Source organism: Anopheles bellator, chromosome 1, assembly GCF_943735745.2.
Source record: "Anopheles bellator chromosome 1, idAnoBellAS_SP24_06.2, whole genome shotgun sequence".
NCBI lineage: Eukaryota > Metazoa > Arthropoda > Insecta > Diptera > Culicidae > Anopheles > Anopheles bellator.
In genome coordinates, this window is record NC_071285.1 from 55,875,218 (window position 1) to 55,895,923 (window position 20,706).

At 47.3% G+C, this 20,706-nt stretch overlaps 2 protein-coding genes across 5 annotated transcripts; one reads left to right on the top strand and one right to left on the bottom strand.

Annotated features, from left to right (window-relative positions):
* Nucleotides 1-3,906: 3,906 nt before the first annotated feature.
* On the top strand, nt 3,907-6,693 carry LOC131215142 (ras-related GTP-binding protein C). Of its 2 annotated transcripts, none has more exons than XM_058209539.1 (3): nt 3,907-3,921; nt 5,223-6,022; nt 6,087-6,693. In XM_058209539.1, exons 1-3 carry the CDS (start codon nt 3,907-3,909, stop codon nt 6,394-6,396), a joined length of 1,125 nt encoding a protein of 374 aa, XP_058065522.1. In that variant the 3' UTR covers nt 6,397-6,693. The 2 variants fall into 2 exon arrangements, with proteins under 2 accessions (XP_058065522.1, XP_058065513.1); XM_058209530.1 differs by lacking the exon at nt 3,907-3,921 and adding an exon at nt 5,023-5,130 and having other exon boundaries at nt 5,205-6,022; nt 6,087-6,689.
* Nucleotides 6,694-7,801: 1,108 nt separating this feature from the next.
* On the bottom strand, nt 7,802-20,110 carry LOC131215120 (proton-coupled amino acid transporter-like protein pathetic). Of its 3 annotated transcripts, none has more exons than XM_058209519.1 (6): nt 19,987-20,110; nt 12,272-12,368; nt 12,098-12,168; nt 9,197-9,283; nt 8,322-9,131; nt 7,802-8,245 (listed from the first exon to the last, which is right to left on the bottom strand). In XM_058209519.1, the coding sequence occupies exons 2-6, from the start codon at nt 12,278-12,280 to the stop codon at nt 7,837-7,839; spliced, it is 1,386 nt and encodes a 461-aa protein (XP_058065502.1). In that variant the 5' UTR covers nt 12,281-12,368; nt 19,987-20,110; the 3' UTR covers nt 7,802-7,836. The 3 variants fall into 3 exon arrangements, with proteins under 3 accessions (XP_058065502.1, XP_058065488.1, XP_058065496.1); XM_058209505.1 differs by lacking the exon at nt 19,987-20,110 and adding an exon at nt 15,781-15,893; XM_058209513.1 differs by lacking the exon at nt 19,987-20,110 and adding an exon at nt 15,775-15,861.
* Between the last annotated feature and the right edge of the window lie 596 nt (nt 20,111-20,706).

Genomic DNA, 20,706 nt, shown 5'->3' on the forward strand with positions numbered 1-20,706 from the left:
TTCTCGATCCAACGGTCCTCTCACAGGTAGCTTCAACCATCACCAAACTGACCACAGTATGTTGCAGAATGTTCTTTGTTTAAATGTTTCTTGTTCACTTTTAATCTTTCGCTAATCACATTGCTAATGCGTACTAATCTTCCATTTCGAACGATAATTATCAGTTCCAAACTTATGCGAAGGCCACACTGAGTCGCGCGAATGCTACGAGCACTGAACCGGGAAGCAAAAGCAGAAACACTTCTACGCCGGTCCGCGGTTGATCTGCAACTGGCGATTGCGAATTGGCTGGCGGCGGTCACGGACACAACACACCGTCCTGGCCGAAGCGCGAATGGTGGTCGCCTCAGTATTCCGCTAACACTTTCGCGTGTTAATTCCTGCCTACGTGTAGTCGTGCACAGTACGCGTGTCGCGATCGGCACCTAGTCGCGCGCGGGTTGTAATTCAACGCAATTGACCGATCCGACAGAAGGCGAGCGCGGGTCGGAACTGTACAAATGGCGAAACTTAAAAACAACCCAGGCCTGCCATAATCGCTAGACACGGTCGTGTCGTAACGGCGGCCAAAGATGCGTGGCGACGGACCAAATTTTGCGTTTTTGGAAACCCATTCACAACAAGAGCGCGCTCGGACGATGAATTCTAGGAACGCGGCGTGATATGAACATTACACGGCACGGCGAAAATATGTTTCCGCGAATGCTTCCCACCGGGTTCCGCTCATCGTTTTATCGAGCACGATTGGTAGGTGGTTGTGCGCAGAACAACGATCGACGAAGGTTAGGCGCACGAGACCAGTGACAATGACCATAAACCAAGCTCGGTTTCGACACGACCTCAATATCCTGGCGGCTAAGGGCCCAGGAAAAGAACTGCTCGAAGTGTGTTTTAATTTTGTCGTCGGCATATTAATAACATGTTTTCCTCGCCAGTAATGTGCCTGTGTCCTTGAACACAATTCTCGTAATAGACCGCTCCACCTTTCCACACAGCACTGATAGATGCTGCGCTAAACTCTTTGCCGCTGTCGCCTCCAAACGGGTCGGTCGGTCGGTCCTACCAACTAGGTGGCTTTCTTTGTAGATTACTTTTCTATTCGAACGAAGCACACCGTTTCCGGTCGAGTGTGTTGTTGTTTTGATTCAGTTTCGCGCTGTCGACATTCCGTTTGCCGAAGACTCACCCTGCGCGACACGTGATCGTCGCAGTCGCGGGGAATGGCAATACGGAAGTAAGGATTGGGAACATGCTGCTGCATGGCCAAGGCGCACCACCTACAACGTGCTTCGAGAATTAGGTGTCAGAAACAATGAAACAATGCAGCAAGAAACGTGTAAAACAATATTGATAACGATTTTTTGTAATATATTACCACCAGCGGATGGGTTGAGCTTGGCCATAGAATCCAATAGTCGAAGATTTTATGTTGCCCCAAGAGGACTTAACGGTGTTTTTAGTCTTCTCTATCGTATTAGAAGGTGATAAAGGGAGAGAGATAAAATAGTAGTACGCTTTCGCAATGTGTTTTCGCACAACATTGTTGTATCAGTTGCTGTAACGCGACCATAGGCCCCGGGGGGAGGACAGGACGCTATGATAAGGTTGGTGGTGTTGTGCGTTGAAATTCTGCGTTGGGGGGCACGACTAGTTGCGAGTAAACAGCTTTGCGCGCCCTCACCAGTAGTGGCCGGGTAAAAACATCGATGCGAGCCGAGCAACGTTGAACCAAGGTTGAACGATGATCGTGACGATGGTTAGAGCAATAGGCGCCCCAGCACAGCACCAACACAATGCGTCATGCGAGGGGTTAGAGGCTAGAACACATAAACAAGTTGCCGGCATTAGAGAGCGCGCGCGTACGAAGCGAGCAGGTCTTGTTATTACGCGAACTAATTAGGCGAATTTGGCAAACCTTAACGTCAGTTGCGAAAGTCGAATGGCTTTAAATAAATTGAAATAAATCCAGAGGCCATAAGGTTCGAGAGCTCTTGTGTGCCAACATAGTTTGAAGCTTTCACGTGCCGTATCTGATAGGAAAACGTGCTCTTGCGTTTAAAGCCTTTGGAGCATAGACAAACACAGAAACTGAAAACAAATCCATTTCACAGGGAGCAGCTTCTTCGTCCTGCCCTATCTCACGCAGATCAGCGGCGGAGAAGGTGTTATGCAAAAATGGCAACGACCAGTCAGGGCCATCATACCACTAGAGAGCTGCGGCGTAGTTTTGAACCTAGAACGGACGCCGACGGCTTTCTGTTTGCGAAGTCGCGACTTGTTTTTGATGAGATACGAGGTGCGTGTGGGCGAAACTTGTTGAGTCACTGGCGAGTTGGCACACTGTTATCGCGGAGTCCAATAGCTTCCGGCACCTGTGGGTACCGATGATTTTTTTTAGCAATGATGTAGAAATTGCAAAAATCAATAAACATTGGCGAAGTTTTGCGCGTAACGTTGTGGCGCCCATGGTCTGTAGCCTTCCTGACCTTCGCTTTATCTGGCGCTCTTGTTGCTTATGTTTCGCTATTTCCTCATAGCACAGTGACGTCAAACAAGGAAACGGTACCTGATAGGGTCTATCAGTTTCAGAAAGCAAACTTTTCGTCCAATGAGATAACATTTGGGTTTATAGACTGATAAGAAGTATCCGGATGATCTTGCCCGACGTCATGAATCATCTAGTCGTATATCTTCCCAGTACCCTTTATGTACCAAGTGTCAATCCAGAACGGAAGGAACGGTTCCACCTGGAGCCTGGAGTCTAAACCTTCTTCTTTTCCTTTTCGACAGCTACTAGCCACAGCGCCTTACGGCGGCCAATACTCCCAATTTTGGAATTAAATTACAGTCACGCCTCAAACTCAGGTCACACAACCGGTATGCGCGCGATTCGTTTCCGTGAAGGATTTGCCCCGAGAGGTCAACGATCCTCCCCGCCGTGACTGAAGACAACCTCCAGATTTTTACCCAAGCGCATTGACAAAAAGGACGAGAACGCGCAGACAGGGTGGGGTGGGCACACCTTGCAAAAACGAAATCGAAACTTGTTGGCTGCATCATAAGCAGCATTAAATGAAGCAGGTTTTCGCTACGCACCGCATGTAAACCGAGCCGTGCTTGCACCGAGTCATCGGCTGAGGCATCGTACGATGATGGCGTGATGCGTGCGTGAATGGGGCTTGAGTTGGACGACGCTGTTGTGTTAAGCGGAGGGGCCGGTCACGAGGAGCGGAGCGGGTCTCAGTGTAGCATTAATACACATGTGTCCCGCGAGCGGATCGACTTTTCCCATTACGCACACACTAAAAACCGCAGCGAACAGCTGCACACGGAACAGGTTCATTCGCAATGCGACGCTCTTCTTTGTTTTCGAAAGATGCACTTAGAACGGTTCCTTCGGCTCTCAAGCGTGTTAAGCCTTTATACCTTGTCTCGGCTTAAAGCTATCGATCGATGGCTACTTCTCCTGTGGCCGTGTTTAAGAGGGCAATTCAGCAACAAATATTTTAATGCATTCACAATTTGCTTGTACCGCTCGTGCCAACTGCGGCCCATTGGGTCCACAGTTTTGATGGTCGATAACTAGCTTAAAATTGGCATGCAGGGCTAAGAAAAAAGGTGACTTACCACAAACCACAGATTGGTTGAGGGCAGGAAGTCAGGCACCGAGTTTTCTACAATAGTGCTTAAAGCTTCCCGAGAAATGGGTTTCAGTGCGCCGGATTTGGTGGTTCTCACAGTCTCCACAGTCTCTCTGCTTGATATTCTAGCTTCTAGTTCCACACCTTTCAACACTTTTCATTACAACTTTTTCTTCCTAAATAGTGCTACCATCTCTAGTGTTCTATTCACAACCGAGCGCACTGCTCTTTGATATTTGATATATTTGCCTAAGATATTTGACAGATGTCATATGACGATGTGCTATAAACCAAGGTGCTATGGTTGCTATATTTTGCTGAGGAACCTTGAACCGAACAATGCTTTCTCCTTCCACATTGCGCGCGCTGTACTCTGCGAACGAATCTCGATTGTGTGTTGCAATTTGTGCACGGTGAAAAAACCAATTGCTCGTATCCGTTTATTGTTTTCAAGCAACACTATTTCCGTAGTAACAAATCGCTCGGTATGTCTGCGTCTCCCACACTATCGGGTTCTATTGTAACGGCTGCTGCACTGATTTCACCGGCTGGATCAGCACTTCCAAAGCGGAATGTTCTAAGAGGCATAGAATGTTGCAAAACAAATTACCATTCGCAATCTTTTCAGTTCGTGTCGATACTCACTCTTCCTGCGGCGCTGCCAATACTTGAGACATAGTGAACGCAACTAAAATGACTAAAAACTTAGCGGTCGGCATGGCACCCGGACGTGTGTATTCCAAGATTGACTGAAAATAAACTAAAGTTTACCGCTTTTTGTTGGTGTATATATACGTTCGCAGTGCTGGGAGAAAACCCTGGGAACAATAGAATCTACAAAAAATTGAAAAGCATAAAAAATAAAACTGTAACACAGCACAGTGGAGCGTAAAGATGAATGTGACCCACAGGCAACAGTTTTTCTACTTGCTGAATGATCAACAAGTGGAACCGATTACTGTGGCCCTTGTTCAACTCGTCATTTAACTTGATGGCGATGATTTAAGGTGTAACAGTATGAGAAACGAACATGAGGTTTTGAAAACGAAAGTACTGTGGTGCAAATTGCGAATAGACGAACGAATTAACGACCGAAAATTTGAATAGCCATTGTATGGGATGTGTAGCAACCTTGTGACATTTCGTTTTCTCTGAATCTTGAGATATTTCGCTAAAAAGAAAATTTTGACTAAATTACAAAATTCAAACATCCTTCCGCACTTTTTCATTAGAATGATAAAAGCCGGACTTTCACACCGGTTCCACAAAAGAATCTAATGTTAGAATATTAAGGCGATTTGAACGGAGCACTGAAACTCTCGTTGTTTTGATCGAACAGCTGTCATACGAAATCCTTATCAAAGGTGTCAAATCAGGTTAAAGGCGATCGAAGGCGACGTAATTTGTGTTTTGCTTTTTGTGCCGCTTTGCGAATCGTCAGTTCGTGAAAAGAAACAAGACAGTTCTTCTTAAATATCAGCCAAAAATGGTACGTAAGAGCTGTGTAAATCGGCCAAGCTTGGCCCGTTGTCTAAAATCGAATGTTTTTTCCCATTACCATAGAGTTACCAGGATGAAGAGGAACAGGTGGGATCGTTCCCCAAAGACTTCGGATACGGGGATTTCGATCACGAGACCGATAGCAACCGTGTATCGGACGATAAGCCCCGCATACTGTTGATGGGTTTGCGTCGGTCCGGAAAGAGCTCGATACAGAAGGTGGTTTTCCATAAGATGTCTCCAAACGAAACACTGTTTCTGGAATCGACCAACAAAATCGTGAAAGACGACATCAACAACAACAGCTTCGTTCAGTTCCAAATATGGGACTTTCCGGGACAGATCGATTTTTTCGACCCAACGTTCGATTCGGATATGATATTTGGAGGCTGCGGAGCGCTAGTGTTTGTGATCGATGCCCAGGATGACTATGTCGAGGCACTGACCAAGCTAAACCAAACCGTAACCAAAGCGTACAAGGTCAATCCGCGGATCAAGTTTGAAGTGTTTATTCACAAAGTGGACGGTGTTAGCGACGATTTTAAGATGGAATCCCAGCGCGACATTCACTCGCGGGCCACCGACGATCTGCTCGATGCCGGTCTAGAAGGGGTCCATCTAAATTTCCACCTCACATCGATTTATGATCACTCGATTTTCGAAGCGTTTTCCAAGGTGGTCCAAAAGCTGATTCCACAGCTGGCTGCGCTTGAAAACCTGCTGAATCTGTTCATACACAACTCTGGCATAGAAAAGGCATTCCTGTTCGATGTGGTATCGAAGATTTACATTGCCACCGACGCCACACCGGTGGACATGCAGAGCTACGAGCTGTGCTGCGATATGATTGATGTGGTCATTGATTTGTCGTGTATATACGGGTAAGTGGAACCGATTCCGTGCCGTGACCAACTGGTAGTTACTAAATCGGTTTGATTATTGCAGGTCCCGAGACAATCCGGATGTGCCAGCGTTCGACAACCAAAGTTCGAGCATCATCAAAATGAACAACAGTACGGTACTATACCTTAGGGAGGTGAACAAATTCCTAGCTCTCGTGTGCATTATTCGCGAAGAAAGCTTTGCCCGGCAGGGAGTTATCGATTACAACTTTCTTTGCTTCCGCGAGGCAATAACGCAAGTGTTCGAGCTACGCTTTAAGCACCAGAAGCTCGACGCTCTAGAACAGGAGTCAGATAATGTGAGTGATTATCAAGTGAACGCGGCCTTATCGTCCATGAACGGGAGCGCCTAGAAGAGTTATGGCGCAAAGCCGCCGAGCGGGAAATCACAAGGAAAGCGATAGACGGTACGCTGAAAAGAAGTATGTAACGCGAGCCAAACTAACTTCAAGCAATCTTGTACAGTGTACGCACTAGGTTAAATGTTTTGCCTCTTTTGCGTTCAAATATTTGTTTTGTTTGCGAATACGTTCTGATGGCAGATTCTATGTTGTTGAGTCAAATTAATATACACTCAAATTCTCACAATGAAATGCCTTTTGTTGTGATCCGAATAACTGGAGGTGTTGAGTCCCAAGATGAAATACGAAAAGGCCCCTAGCGCGGTATGAAGGTATGTACACATTATTCACAATTGTATGCTTTAGTTTATTCGTTTGCTATTTCGTTGCACTTCTGGTACAATGGTACACGAACAACGTAAGTTGTAACTCCGCAACGGAATTCTTAGTTAAAAATTTTCAATCTTTCTTACGCTAATCCAACCAAATACGAGAAAATGATTTCATACTACTGATGATGGTTTAATAAAGATGGAAAAACAACATGCAGATGAATTGATGAAAAAATAAGGTTGATGAAGAAGAAAAGTAAACGATTTTGTAACTAGTGATTTTGAGCGTCTTTTGTACAATTGCCGCTAATGTTCGAACTGAAATCTTTGCTTCTACTGCCCAAAGCAAATTATTCTGTTTTTGTTTTTTTTGCGCTGTTTTAAAATAAAACAGCAGATAAGGAAACTTAAAGAACACACACAAAGGCATAGAAAAGGGCAAATGGCGGGAAATATGCTTCTTTTATGAAAAGAAGATGCAAAAATTGCCTTCGCCACAATATCATTGAACCAGGGAGATATAGTAATTTGTTGGACAAAAAAAAACACGCGTGCCACATAGTAAACACGAACCAACAGTAAAGATTTGCATAACCTAGCGATGATTTGATCATTTGCGTAGTTCTCTTCCCGGCGATATGCTTTGTTTCTCGGCGAAGTTAAATTCTCCTGTCTATCTGTGCCAAAGTATCCATTATTATGCTACGCTTGCTACATTTCGTAATACAGAAAGGAAATGATGTTGCAATAGCCTGCCACACTACGTGGACTAAAAATGATCGAAATGAACGAAAACGTTTACGTTCTCAGTCGTTGCTGTTTCGTAGGAGGCACTTGTGTCGATGGTTGTTCGGCTTAAGATCCGCATGGTTCTCATCTGTATGAATAGGTTTACAAGCATCACAAGACTCTTCCGTAACTCCAGATTTTAACGACTCGCGTTTACGCCTATTGCAAGTTTTTGTTTCCGTCGTAGTAGGTTTTCGATTAAGCCGGGGGTTGCATCATATAGTAGACCAAAAGCTACATGCTGAAGCTGCGCTGAAACAGTAGCCATACTCGGGTAATCGTTAATGAAAGCAAAGTTGGAAAAATCTAGTCTTCATATTATTTCAACGTTTTAGGAGTATAGAGCCAAAATGTCTTGAATGGAGCTCTTGGAGCCGAAGACTAGTGCAGTGATTCCGAACAGTGCCACCACCACGTTTTTCCACACAATCCAGTTGCCCGGTCCAAAGCCTTCCTCCCAGTACGTAACCATCTCGATGACGATTGGTATGAGCAGACCGAGGATGGAAAAGCAGAAAGCACCGATCAAGCCGATGAACGGGCCAATGGTTGGTACGGCGACGGCAAGCAGTACGGCGGCGGTCACAAGGAGCGTGCGCATCACGTACTCTACCAGCCGCGGTCGCTTGGTGAAACGATCCTTGATGGCGACCCAACCAATATCGAGGCAAACGTAGAACTGCAGTCCAAAGGTACAGTACACGGCGAGGGCGATCAGGATCTTGACGGCTTGGGCGGGACTGGAAATTAAACAAAAAAAAAAAATTACGATCAATGTTCGGAACCCAGTGCATCCCATCCGAGACCGCCACTTACATCTCCTCCGTTGGAAGATTCAGCGTGATGCTACCGAGTGCCGCATCGCCATACTTGACGTAACCGAGAAATCCGAGCAAAATGTAGATGAGCGTTACACCGGCCATGCCCTGGTTCAGCACTCCGCAGATTCCGATAAAGTTCTGAGGCGTTTTCATCTGATTCTCCAACGGCATCACTACTCCGATGGCTTCCATCGCGAAGATGACGATGGCGAAGAAAGCGGGCCATTGTACGACGGGGAGGAATAGTGGCCGCTCGTCAATGGACGGCATATCCGTGACGAGATAGTAGAACGTGATGCCCAAACCAACGCCCATAAACACGTTGGCTACCATCGAAACCGGTGCCAGGTACTTCAAGTTCGGTACCCACGACAGCAGGATGAGCGGCACGAGCAGGAGCGCAATCATGGCACGTAGGTTCACTGGGTAGCCGTAGTGCTCAATCACTTGCTGGAAGTTGGTGGCAATGATGACGGTGTAGACAGCACACGTGCCAAAGTACGTTACGAATAGACCGTAGCGGATGCAGTAGGACGTAGGCATGCCCCACCGGCGGCCCCAGGCCGGTCCATTCTCGAACGCCACCTCGGCTATCTCGGAGAAGCTCATAGCGGTCCGGTGCGTGCGACGGTACAGTGTATGGCCACACTTGACCAGCACATACGCGCAGTGCGTGCAGATGAAAGCCGTAAACACGGTGGCGATGATGCCACCGGCCAACCCGGCGTAACTAAAGGCAACCGGCATCGCCAGGATACCCGTTCCCAGGGATGCCTTCAGCAAATGGGTTAACGTTTCGCCATCGCTGTTGGACAGAGCAAAACAGAGAGTTACACTTTGTGGCACAACGGCTGGTCAAAATTTACTCACGTGGTTGGATGCTCCAGTTTCCGCTCCTTGAACGGATCGAACGGTGCGTTAGCCTCGACATCCGGTTTGGCTGGTGTGAACTTGTACCTGTGGTGATGGGAAAAGTATGAAGGAGCATTATTCCTCTTTGCACCCTGGAGCTACTTGAAAGTATCAAAGTAAGCATTGCAGATAGAGTGTTATAATGTATGCCGAATGACGGGCTACGTTGTTTGATTGTTAAATGTGAAACCTTTTCGACAACACTTTTCTTTGTCCCAACCACATTTTCGCGCACTTTTTTTTGTATAAACTTAAACACGAAAAACATCACCTTATATCCATGCCAATTTTCTCCTCGATGTTATTGTTATTGTTTGCCGACGCCATGTTAAAGAGGCACACACGCTCTGTGCGATAATGTTTGGAACACGGCCGGGGGCCTGTCCGTGCCTGTTTGTGGACAACAAAACCGAAACACTGCCGACGCAAAAAGTTCGCTCCCTGTACTTGCCGCTGGCCCCAATCGTCACGAGGGCTGGCTTTTTAAATGCCCAAACGGATACAGTTCACGTCGCAACGGTCGCTGACCACGTTTTGCTGGTCCCGAAAAGGTGAACCGTCTCGGTGAACCGCTGATAACCTACTGACGCGGGTACGGTGGACAAAACCCACATTTCTTGGTGTCGACTGATCTTGTCTTGAGCTGGGCGGCGACGACGGAAACGGACGGGAAGGAGGGAGCACCTGAGTGGCACGGCTTGACAGATTCCAACTGCGCGAAGGAACACATCAGGAGGAACCGCGCAATTTCGCGTTGTCCCCCGCGCACCGCTCTATGTGCCAGGCCTTGTACTTGCGATTTTTGACCATCGGATCGCGGCCTTTGCTTTGCTCGCCCGTTTCTGAAACTGGTAGCGTTTTTCCATGGTGCAAAAAATATGCCAAAACCGTCGGCTACAGCTACATGCTCAACTTTGGCTGCTCTCGGGCTGCATTGGGGACGATCGACAGTAATCGTCAGGAGCCAACAGGAGGAAAATGCTTCTGCCTGTGAGTATGAGAAATGTAAAAGCCCCCGCGCACATACTAATAATTGCACGTTTTTATCAAGCTTTATCCTTTCGTTTAAGGTTTCTCTGAAAAACATGACCACGAAAACCAAGCCCTGTCCCCCGTATAAAGCGCATACGCCCGTATGGGCCCCGTAATGGACGATCATTATGTGGCAAAAGAGAGAACAAACGGTATGGTGCAATTTTTTGCGTATGCAAAAGAGTAATAACAATAGCCTAAATGGAGGAGTGAAAGAAATGGTCCACTTGCCACTTATGTTATGTGCGCTCTCCATGTCGCTGGTACATCGAAAAGCGCTGGTGGTGTGCAGCTCCCCTGCAGCCGCAACTGCGTCTCTGGCATCGCAACATAAAGCGGGGTTGCGAATATGTGGAAATTGCAGGCGACTGCAGCAGGAAAACCGCCAGCATTACGATCAGTAATAACCGATCGTTAGCTGTTTTACTTTGCGGCTGTGCTTTGCAGCCAAACCGAACCCCATTTTGATGATTTCAATCGAAGAGACACCTCAAACCTCCTTAAACTAGACACGTGAACAACGCATGATTGAATAGAATGGACTTACGAGCGCAATGTCCTGCGAACCAATGCTTCTTCGATCTTCTCGTGGCTGGCTTATTTATCATTTCCTCCCGGCCATGTAATCATCCTAAAATTAATTTATTCTCCACGCCTCGATGCCCCCCATGGAAGATCGGTGGCAGCAGCTCTTGTCGAAAATGTGAAACTTTCCGGTTTCTTGGCGCGCTTTTTTGAGTCCCTGCGTCTCGAGATATCGGTCCGGAGTTTGCCTGGCACTGTTCGAATATTGCCTGTTCATTATCGATTTTCCCTCTTTCAACCGATCTTCTGGCGATCTCGTCCTTTTCGGGCGCATGCATGCACATGCGTACTGCATCTTTCAATGTTTATTGCTTCAGTGGCAAACGGAAAAGGGCGAGGGCTTCTTAATAGTTGTTACGTGACGGCTTTTACTGACCCGACGACGACGACCACGGGGACGACGCCGATGTTTAATAATTTGCGCTCGACCTGCGATGGAATGTACGAAATTATTTCGTTCTTCCAGCGTACCACCGATCGCCAACCTAGCTGCCGGACGATCGTGTTGGAAAACGTTGCAGTGTACGAGCAAGCCGCAAAGAATATAGTGGCCACGTCCAGAAAATGAAAAAGTCAAGGAGCAAGAGTGAAACTTCATGACACGCGCTACCAGGGGCCATGGAGAATCGCGGTTGTTGCTTTCTGGCAACGGCGAGTTCCACGCGATCGATCAAGCAGATGAACCCTGGGTGCCGGTACAGCGCAAAAATCAGACATTTTCGATCCCGACATTCGGTGGCATCCCGTGGCGGATCTGTCGCTCTACCTTAATTTTATCACCACACCCCGTTCGGTTGATCGTACGGTGTTGGGTGTGTTTGCAAATCCTTAACGTAGTTTATTAAAAGTGAATTACTATTCCACGAATTAGTTCCAACGCTGGAATCAGGTTTATCGACCGAGTGTTTATACGATTTTGGTCTGAGCTGCCATTTTTGGAGGTGGAAAGCAAGGAATGCAAAAGCCAAAGGATTCACACTGATTTATGATCGTCCCTCTCGGCCCAGCAGCAGTCTGCGTTCCGCGGGAAGCATGCAACGTATTAATCCCCACGAATCCTGCCTTCGGGCGAACATGTTTGGTTGGAATAAATGGAATGCGTAATTGGGGAATCTTTTAAAATATTGCCCTTGCATGATTATGAAATATTTGTCATTTTTTGTACATTCATGCGTTCAAGATGATCCCAAAATGGGATCCCAACTCCGTGGTACCCCCTAGGCTTAGTAATTAACCACTTACACAGTAGTGCCGTTCTTGCCATCTCGAGGCAGGAATGTTTCCATCTCCTGCGGAGGAGGTCCCGTGTATTCCTGTGGTGTGGAAGAAAAATCGGGAATCATTTCATTGCATTTCAAGAGCCTCGCACTAATTTGCCAGTGCCAGAGTACCCCGAGAGAGCCAGTGTGTACTTACGTTGACCATTTTGCTGTCGTTCGCCGTGAATCCCAGGATTCTGCTGCGCTGCTCACCGGCCGGCTCACACGAAACTCTCGGGTTAACTCAGGGGTAGCTGCACGAGAGAAAGAAAGCGATGACCCGAAAGCGGGAACGAATTAGTTTCCAGTAATTGTGCAAACGAACCACTTTCGATTAAGCTCGCCGTGCGTGCGTTCGAAATACGCGACCTCGGATAGTTGGGAACAAGTTTGATTTATTACTCCATCCGCGACCGAGTGAGGGTGGCAGCAGCCGTGAGGGTCCGTTGGAGAAGAGTACAATAATTGACAAACCATTAAGACCGCGCACGGCCATCGTTCCGTGTGATCAATTGGAGGAAATTATGCCGCATGCCGCCGTCTGGGGCTTTATTCATATCCCGGCTCGGCGGGATAGATCGATTAGGGTTCAATTTGTGTGCGCTATGTTGCAAGATGAAGCGACCGTTAGAACGCCATCTTGAATGCATAGTGACGACGATCATTGAATGGCAGTCCTCGCCGAACAGACCCGCAAGTCTTACCATATTTCGATCGAAGATTGATAAAGGAGCAGGGGATAATATAATGGACAAAATTATAGTTTGGCCTTGTCACTGTTTAGTGCCACGACGGTTCCGGACCTGGCCACCAACACTGCGACCACGTACTAGCATGGCCGATGTTGTGTTGTACTAACAACAGCCGTCGGTGTGCGTGGCGCGATGAATATTTATAACGAGCAGTTCGAAATTAAACAATCGAAAACAAAATCGAACCGCGATGATTCGTTCCAATAGGGTTCAGTTCCGAAACTGCACGAGGATATTCCACAGTGCGGTAAATTGGTGCGCGCCAAAGGGTGTTATCGACTCCCGAGCCAAACACTTTCTTCTATGCTGTGGTAACGAAGTATTTGCTTCTGGTCGCGGTTTTTTTCTCCTTTTCGAGGCTAATTTTTGCCAAGCGGCAAGGCACGGCAATACGAGAACAGATCATTGAACCATTTTTAAAACTGTGGTTTTCTATGTGACCACAGACGCAGCTTGTCAATCACACTCCTGTGACCAGGCGCGTCAAGCATAAACTGTATTTTCTGTTTGTCCACGCCCGTAATAGACTGCGGCCCATTGACGTCACGAACGAGATAAGAAACAAGAACCCAAACCAGCCCGGAACGCAGTTACTGCTTAGGTGGAGGAGCACCCAAAGGTGGTCTATTTTTACAGCTATACACCGTTATGACACCTAGGACAACACGCAACGGGAAACGCGCCGTGGAATTTGATGGAATTTATGGTCCCCGGTCTTGGCTTGACAGAATACTACTTCGAGGGTCAATCATTGTTGTAATCCTGCCTGTTGATAATCTCACATAGAGCGTGAGGAGCGCTGATTAACCGACACCAATAGACAGTTTGAAATCTCTCACTCATTATCGAAGTGAAAGACGGTAAAATAACAGCTGGAACCACAGCGCGGAAAGGTCTTGGGAACAAAACAATCGTTAAAATAGGCGCAATCAATATTTGCGCTGGACGGACGGATGGCGACCGTTATGGTCCAAGCCGGGTGACAACAAGTTGCCGTGTCCAAGCCGGGTTGGCCTCCTCATCGCATCACCGCTACCTTACCACATCGGTTTCGTTTGCTATTGATTGTCTCTGAGCCAACGGTTTCTGTCTGTTACTATCTTATCTTACTACGTTTCCAATATGGAATCGTTGGACCATCTAATTTGCAGATAGTGTCCCGTCGCATCCTACTTTTCATTCCTTGAAATTATATCTACGCGCGTTTTTAATTAGAGAATTAATTCCATACCCGTTTACGTGTATTTTCCCCCGTGAGTGTTTGCGATCGAAAATGTACCACTCCTGTGGGTTGTGTCACGGATATTTTCCTGTTTGGGGTTTCAGCCAATCTGTGTTCCGGGATGCATCCAGGATGCAGATTACTATCAGTACACACTCTTTGTACCTTGACACACAGAGAGCGCAGGGCGAGATGTTGTGATCAAACAACCGCACGTGTTATGCATATTTGCCGGCGGCTCGAGAATGCAAAACAGAATGTCCGGGGTCTGGGTTAAGGGCTAGATAATTCACTCCGATTGTAGTATTGTGATAACTCATGCGGCGTTTTGCATGCCCTAATAGTTTTGACATGTAAAGCGTGCTCCAATCTTCAACAATTGATTTCGTTCGCTGCCGTGCTTCAAATGTGGTTTCCAGCTTCAAAGCCAGCAGCGATGTCGTTATATGGGGCGATAGATTTCAAATGTTTTTTGCGCCAATACTCGTTTTGTGGTGGAACTAAATGGTGAGTAGTTTTCAGTAGGTAAGCTACGGTAGGTTTACCGACATTGCGAAAAATTATAGCTGACCAAGGCAATTTCGTATACCTTGGCATAACAAAGTGCTTGTGAAATGGAATACTCATATGGCACACGGGTGGCGTGGCCGCAGAAACCCGAAACAAGTCGGTAAGGCTTTTGCTGACACCGTGGAACCACCGGGCTGCCGCCGTCCTGGCTAGAAGCTGATGAAATTACCGGGACCGAGTTCATCATTAAAATAAAATTTACTTAGAAGCACGATTCGCGATTTGATGGTTGTTCGAGCTGCCTAAAGTGTTCGGGAAAAATGGGCCCATGTGTCGAGGACAGCGCCACGCCAAAACATAGTATATCTAATTCCTTAGCGCCTCTCTTTAGCAAACTGGCACCAATGTCTTAAAGGGTTCTTTTACTCTACCGACATTTAGCACCTCGCTCTGGGTGGTTCTTATGGTTCTGCGCTACTGTCGGGATACGACCAGGCTCTGACCGACAGTTTGTACATCTTATCAGAGCCGCTGCAAAGAGGGGGTCGGATCGTTTGCGCACCGCATCTCGACTAGCTGAGACAGAGTTCTTCTCGCACGGTCGCGATAACGCTCGTTGGGACGTCATAACTTCCTTTATTTTCAGATCATCAGTAAAATGGAAGATGATTTTCAGAGCATTGCGCCCGATCGTGCCTAGCGCCATGGCTTTACGTAATGGCCGTACGTTAAAAGTTATGCCGAGTCAATCAAAAAACGAGGCAATGTAATACCCGTCCGGCCGGAAAGGCTAATGGGTTGAGGAATTGACTCTCGTGCGACGCAAAACTGTAATCCGATACTCGTTTTCCATTAGGCTTGATTACGAGTTTATGGCATTCAGAATTGCGCCGACCACAATCGTTGCTCTGGATGGCCCACGCCGTAGGCCCTTTTTATCGGCTTCTAATTCGAAGCACGCCGCGCAAAACCGACACAAGAATTCGATTGCGTTTCGAGCACATGCATTTGTAATGCAGCCGTGTCTGGGCACGCGGCAATCACTTTCACTACTTATTGCACACTCGACTAGGGCGACGCATTTAGACGCGCACAACGAAGCTGAACTTGAGCTAAATTAACTTTCTAATGAGCTATTCTTGTGTCCTATTTTCTATCCTAGTAACCGAGGTGTACCTGTACCGTTTGAATCGCTACGCCGCCGCCTCGGATTGATTCGCCGACTTCAAGCGCCAACTGTCAACCGTGAACTGAATCTGAGTGTGCCGCGACCACGCTCGTGTCTAGCGTGTTTTGTAGCCCCCCGCGGGAGTTTTACCACAGCACTACCACCACTACTACGATCGGTGCCCTATCGGAGAAAACGCAGTCTAATCTTTTTTTGGAGGTCACTATTTATTGAACCTCTCTCTCTCTCTCTCTCTCTCTCTCTCTCTCTCTCTCTCTCTCTCTCTCTCTCTCTCTCTATCTCTCTCGCTTGCTCTAACTCTTTCTTTCTTTCTCCGTCTCTGTCTTGGCGCCCTCTCTCGGGCGGTTTTCATTTCGAGCTACTACAACCGTCGTGTGCTCTCTTGAGGTTCTTTCTGCACATAGAACTCTTTCCGGCACCGGTACCTTCGGTGGTACGTAGGCAAGTTTTGGCCAACGTTTAGAAAATGATGCAATATTGGGAAAAGTCGGTAGCAAGTCACTGGAAAAATCACAACCCCGTGCCACGTGTTTTAACTGACACGGTGGTTAGGGACGACAGGACAAAAATCGACAAATTGATAATATTCACTCGAACGGGAATATGGGTTTTCATTCAAGTTGAGCCAACCTCTAGCAAGCACGAGAGTGAGCCGCCAACACCATGTTGGCCAAACAAAAGTGTATGAGTGGTTTTCTTATCGCCCTTATCACAAAAATGCCACGAAGAAATGAATCGTAGCGTGTATCGTAGAAAATCACAATGTTCTGGAAAAAAAATTTACACAAGATTGTGTTTTGCAACGTCACTCGATGACCGTACCGATGACCGTGCATCTGACGTCACCGTTTAAGAAATAGACATCAAGTAAGCCAAGCAAAGTTCAAAAGCAATGGGACTTCGATGATCAGCGACGATAGTCGTGTGACCGCTAAAGCTAAAGATGGAACACTTAGAACAAAACGGGCGAACAAATCGACAGCGAGTTTTGAATTGCAAAACAACGAACGAAAAGGAAGACATCGCCACTAGGCATTAGAATCGACGCATTAGAAGCGCGGGCTCGTGTATCCAGAATGCAAAAAGGTGGGCAAACAGTGTGTCGTTAGCAAACAAATGAGGGTTGCAATAGACCTGAACCGATCACGCTGAAGAAGCAGCATTTGCCATTAGAACCACCGTGTATTAGTTCGCGCTTAGTTGTCGCACGCGCGCGCGCAGTTCTCGTCGATGACGACTACACGTCATCAATACACGGTCAGTCTGCGCAACTTCGTTCTTGTCACCATGGCGACAGAGCGCCCGAGAAGCCCACCAGTCGACTAGTTAGTTAACTAGTTAGTCTACAGATCTATCCGCGCACACAACAGTAGCACCGAAAACTACGGTCCTTCACTCCTCTAGTATCGCGCGGATGCACCAATCGGTCGAGTGTCATATTTATGAGCGCACGAAGCAACACCGCCGTTAACTACGGTCACTTGAAATCAGTACCGTGTGCCGTGAAAACGACTCACGCCCCTGACAACAATGTCCGGGAGGGAGAGATCACTTAAAAGAAGCTCTAACACGTTGGCTCACTACGGAGCCCGTTTTGTTAGGCGTTCTGCGCCGCGTGTGTAATCGCGAGATTTTGTGCTAGAGTGGCAAAGTCTTCCCGTTCTTTTTTTTCGCCAATAATCAGTGACACAAATAAGGGAGTTCGTGCACATTAGGTGATCGTAACGCTAGCCGATCACATGCTCCACCGCGGGAAGATTGAATTATTAATTAGTACATTTTGAATGCGATTAGCACGTTGCGATCGATACGTTGCCGTTGCGATCAAGGTGCGGACACAAGCGCGCACTATTTTTGGGGCGCAATTTCAATCAATTCAAATTTTACATTAGCCTATGTTGCCACAAATGGCACGTTCTGGGTGGGTTTCTTTAGAAACAAAAACAGAGCACAGAGCAGAATACCTTGAACGGTTCCAAGCGCGTTCGAAGCGTAAAAACTATCCATCCGTCCATGGTGGAATCAAGGCGAAAAAGATCTGTCCTGCTTTTCGATTTTAGAGTCCTCGGTTCGCTTCCGATTCACAGCCAGCCCGCTTGGCAAGCTTTCCGCTTCACCCGACCGCCGGTTTCACATGGTTGCCGTTTTTTTTTTAGAAAACATTGGCCCAAAGCATTGCCACTCTCGACTCTCTCTCCTCTCTCCCTTTCTCTCTGTACATCCGTTCTGTTCGGAAGTGTGGCTCTCTTTCTCTCTATTGGCGCTCCGATTCGTTACCCTACTTACTCACGCTTTTCGCGGGTTTACCGTTCGCGGCACGCCTTATGTTGGCCGCCGCATGCTCCCATGCTGAGCGCGAAGCGGAGAGCCGCCGCATTTTCTTCGTCAATTCTGATTCATCATTGCATCAGGCTAATTTTCATTTTTAGCCATGCCTGCATTTGAAGTTTTTTCTGCGCAAAAAACTGTCTACCACATTGTAATCGGAGCGGGAGTATGCAATTCTGCACTGTCGCTCCAGCGTGCCAGCGTATAAGCGTCTTTGAGGTGTTGTGTCCATAGAGAAGAGCACAGCTAAGCAATTTTGATGCTCCCCGGAGTAAAACTATTTCAATTCAAAGGTAGCATAATGCACATAGAAAAGAAATCACAAACGTGAGACGAGAACGTGGCCTTGATTGAACTTTTGGCAAGCGACAGTTGCAATTGCACCTATGCGAGCACAGTTAGCCATCGACATCGGCGGGTGATGCCTTGCGTCTACCCGAACGCTATTAACCGACGCACGTGCGTCGCGACGAAGCACGGAATGTGCCACATGCCCTGCTGAATGCACAGTTAGTCGTCGATCGGGGCACGGACACGCGAATGTCTATTCTAAATACAGATCGTCGGCAACTTATCACGACCACGACGCGACGAAGTTGAAAAGATTATCCACTTTAGTGGGCCATTTGGGAAAAAAAACATTGCACGCGAAATAGAATGCAGTGTTCACTGCTGCTAAAATACGCGTTCAGTACATAAAATTAAAAAGATAATTATTTTTAATTCAGCATCGACCGTAATAAAAAATGATCAATAAAATTCTAGCGATTGCCCGCTGCCAGTAGCTTTTATTGGCGCCAACCATGCTGTTTCCGGGGAACCCTTGTCTCCAAAAACCGGTGGGCCATTCACACCCACACTGAGCGTGGTCTACAAAATTGCGTCATAGCTAACTCTACACGCGGGCGTTGGGCAACCCCCCCGCTGGTCGACCGTTGCTGTCGAGTAATGGACAAATCCTTTACGCACGTTGCCCGCCATGACGAGGATAAAACAAACAGAGGCGTAAACAAGGCGCACGTCATGAATTTTTTGTTGAACCCTGGCCTGGACCGAGTATCGATCGGCTTAATTTCTCAGCCGTCCAATAATCGACCGTGGGGGCGGGCGGCTCATTTGGTTCTTCAGGTTCTGTGCCGGAAGCCGTACAGTGTTGCAGCAGCGGTTGCATTAAGAATTGCGGAAGGAAAAGTGGAGCACACCAAAATAGCTCACATAACGTACAATTTCGGAAAACGGATCAAATCGTGTTCTGAAGCGTGAACTGATTGAAACTTCGGCCGTGTCCTTGGCTTGCAGATGAGTAACGCAGCGGTTGCGTAAGCCGGTCAAAGCCTTTTCGAATAATAAAAATAGGAGAGCTAAAACATGAAATTGTGCAACGGGATAGTGGCGTTGTATGCGTTCTGGTAGAGCAACAGAACGTGTAATGATGCACAAACACAGTCACGCATTCTCGCAAAGAATACGCGAGATGTAGCACATTTTGCAACACTTTTCTTTTAACCAAACATTCAGTTTCATTCGCGGAGTTCAGTTTCCATTTGTTTCGAGGACGTCCAAACTGTCGCTTTCTCCCTCTCTTTTCGCTATCCTTCCTCTGTCTCGCTCTCTTTTCTCTCCGAGGCCTAAAATCTCCATTATTGGGCTTGTCAGTTTAAAACACGTGGCGTGCATTCGTCAAAAAAAGGATAGAAAACCCGAACGAAGCCGGTCTGCGATGTGCATGTGCCGGTGTCTCGCGTCCTTGCCGGTGCATTATGTTCATGGTTATAGGAAACATTATCGACAAATTTATTGCCTCACTACTGAGAGAAAAGTTTCGCATCACATTTAACGCAACGATTGTGTCGTCACTGTTCTGCTCTTACCTCGGTGGTGGCGCTCGGGATGTCCCTATTGCGTGTAAAGTCTTAACAGCACCGTTAGCCTGCACTTTGCCAAAGTCTCTGTCAACGGGTTGCACAGTCACGACTCAGCTGGAGCGGTAAAAAGGCGAAAACCGTTCGCGGTGCCGGTAGAAGTGGGTCTGTCGGAAGGTAGTTTCACCGAAATTGTTTGCTTGTGAAGGGTACGCGAGCCGCAGCAGAGTGAGATGTGAGATGTATTGGCCACGCGGCCAAACTTTATAGACGTACGAGTGTACTTCGGCTCGATGATCTATGAGTAACGGTGGTGGAAAATGATTAACTCGTGCCTCGCGGGCTTTCCTGACTATTCGGGCCTACTACCGGGTAGATAAGGAAATCGGGAACCTTCACAAAACCAGGCACATTATGCTCGGATAAAGATAAAATGATATTACGCGCGATCGTGCTCGGGAATAGATAACGATGCGGACAGCGCGTAGTACTACTGTCTTGGCTAGACCTGTATATTTTGGGACTCGAATAGAATGCATGAATTTGACAATCATTTCTTCGGGAGGGTAAAAACGGGTTAATGCGCCTGCGCCCCGTGGCCATGTGCGTACCTTGTGCGTACTTCGTAAACCGGTTTCGCCATCCGGGCGGTTCTTCGCACACCATGTCTGAGCATCTCAGAAACGTCAGCGAGTTGAGTTTTGATTGAATAAAGTAAACTTTTGTCAC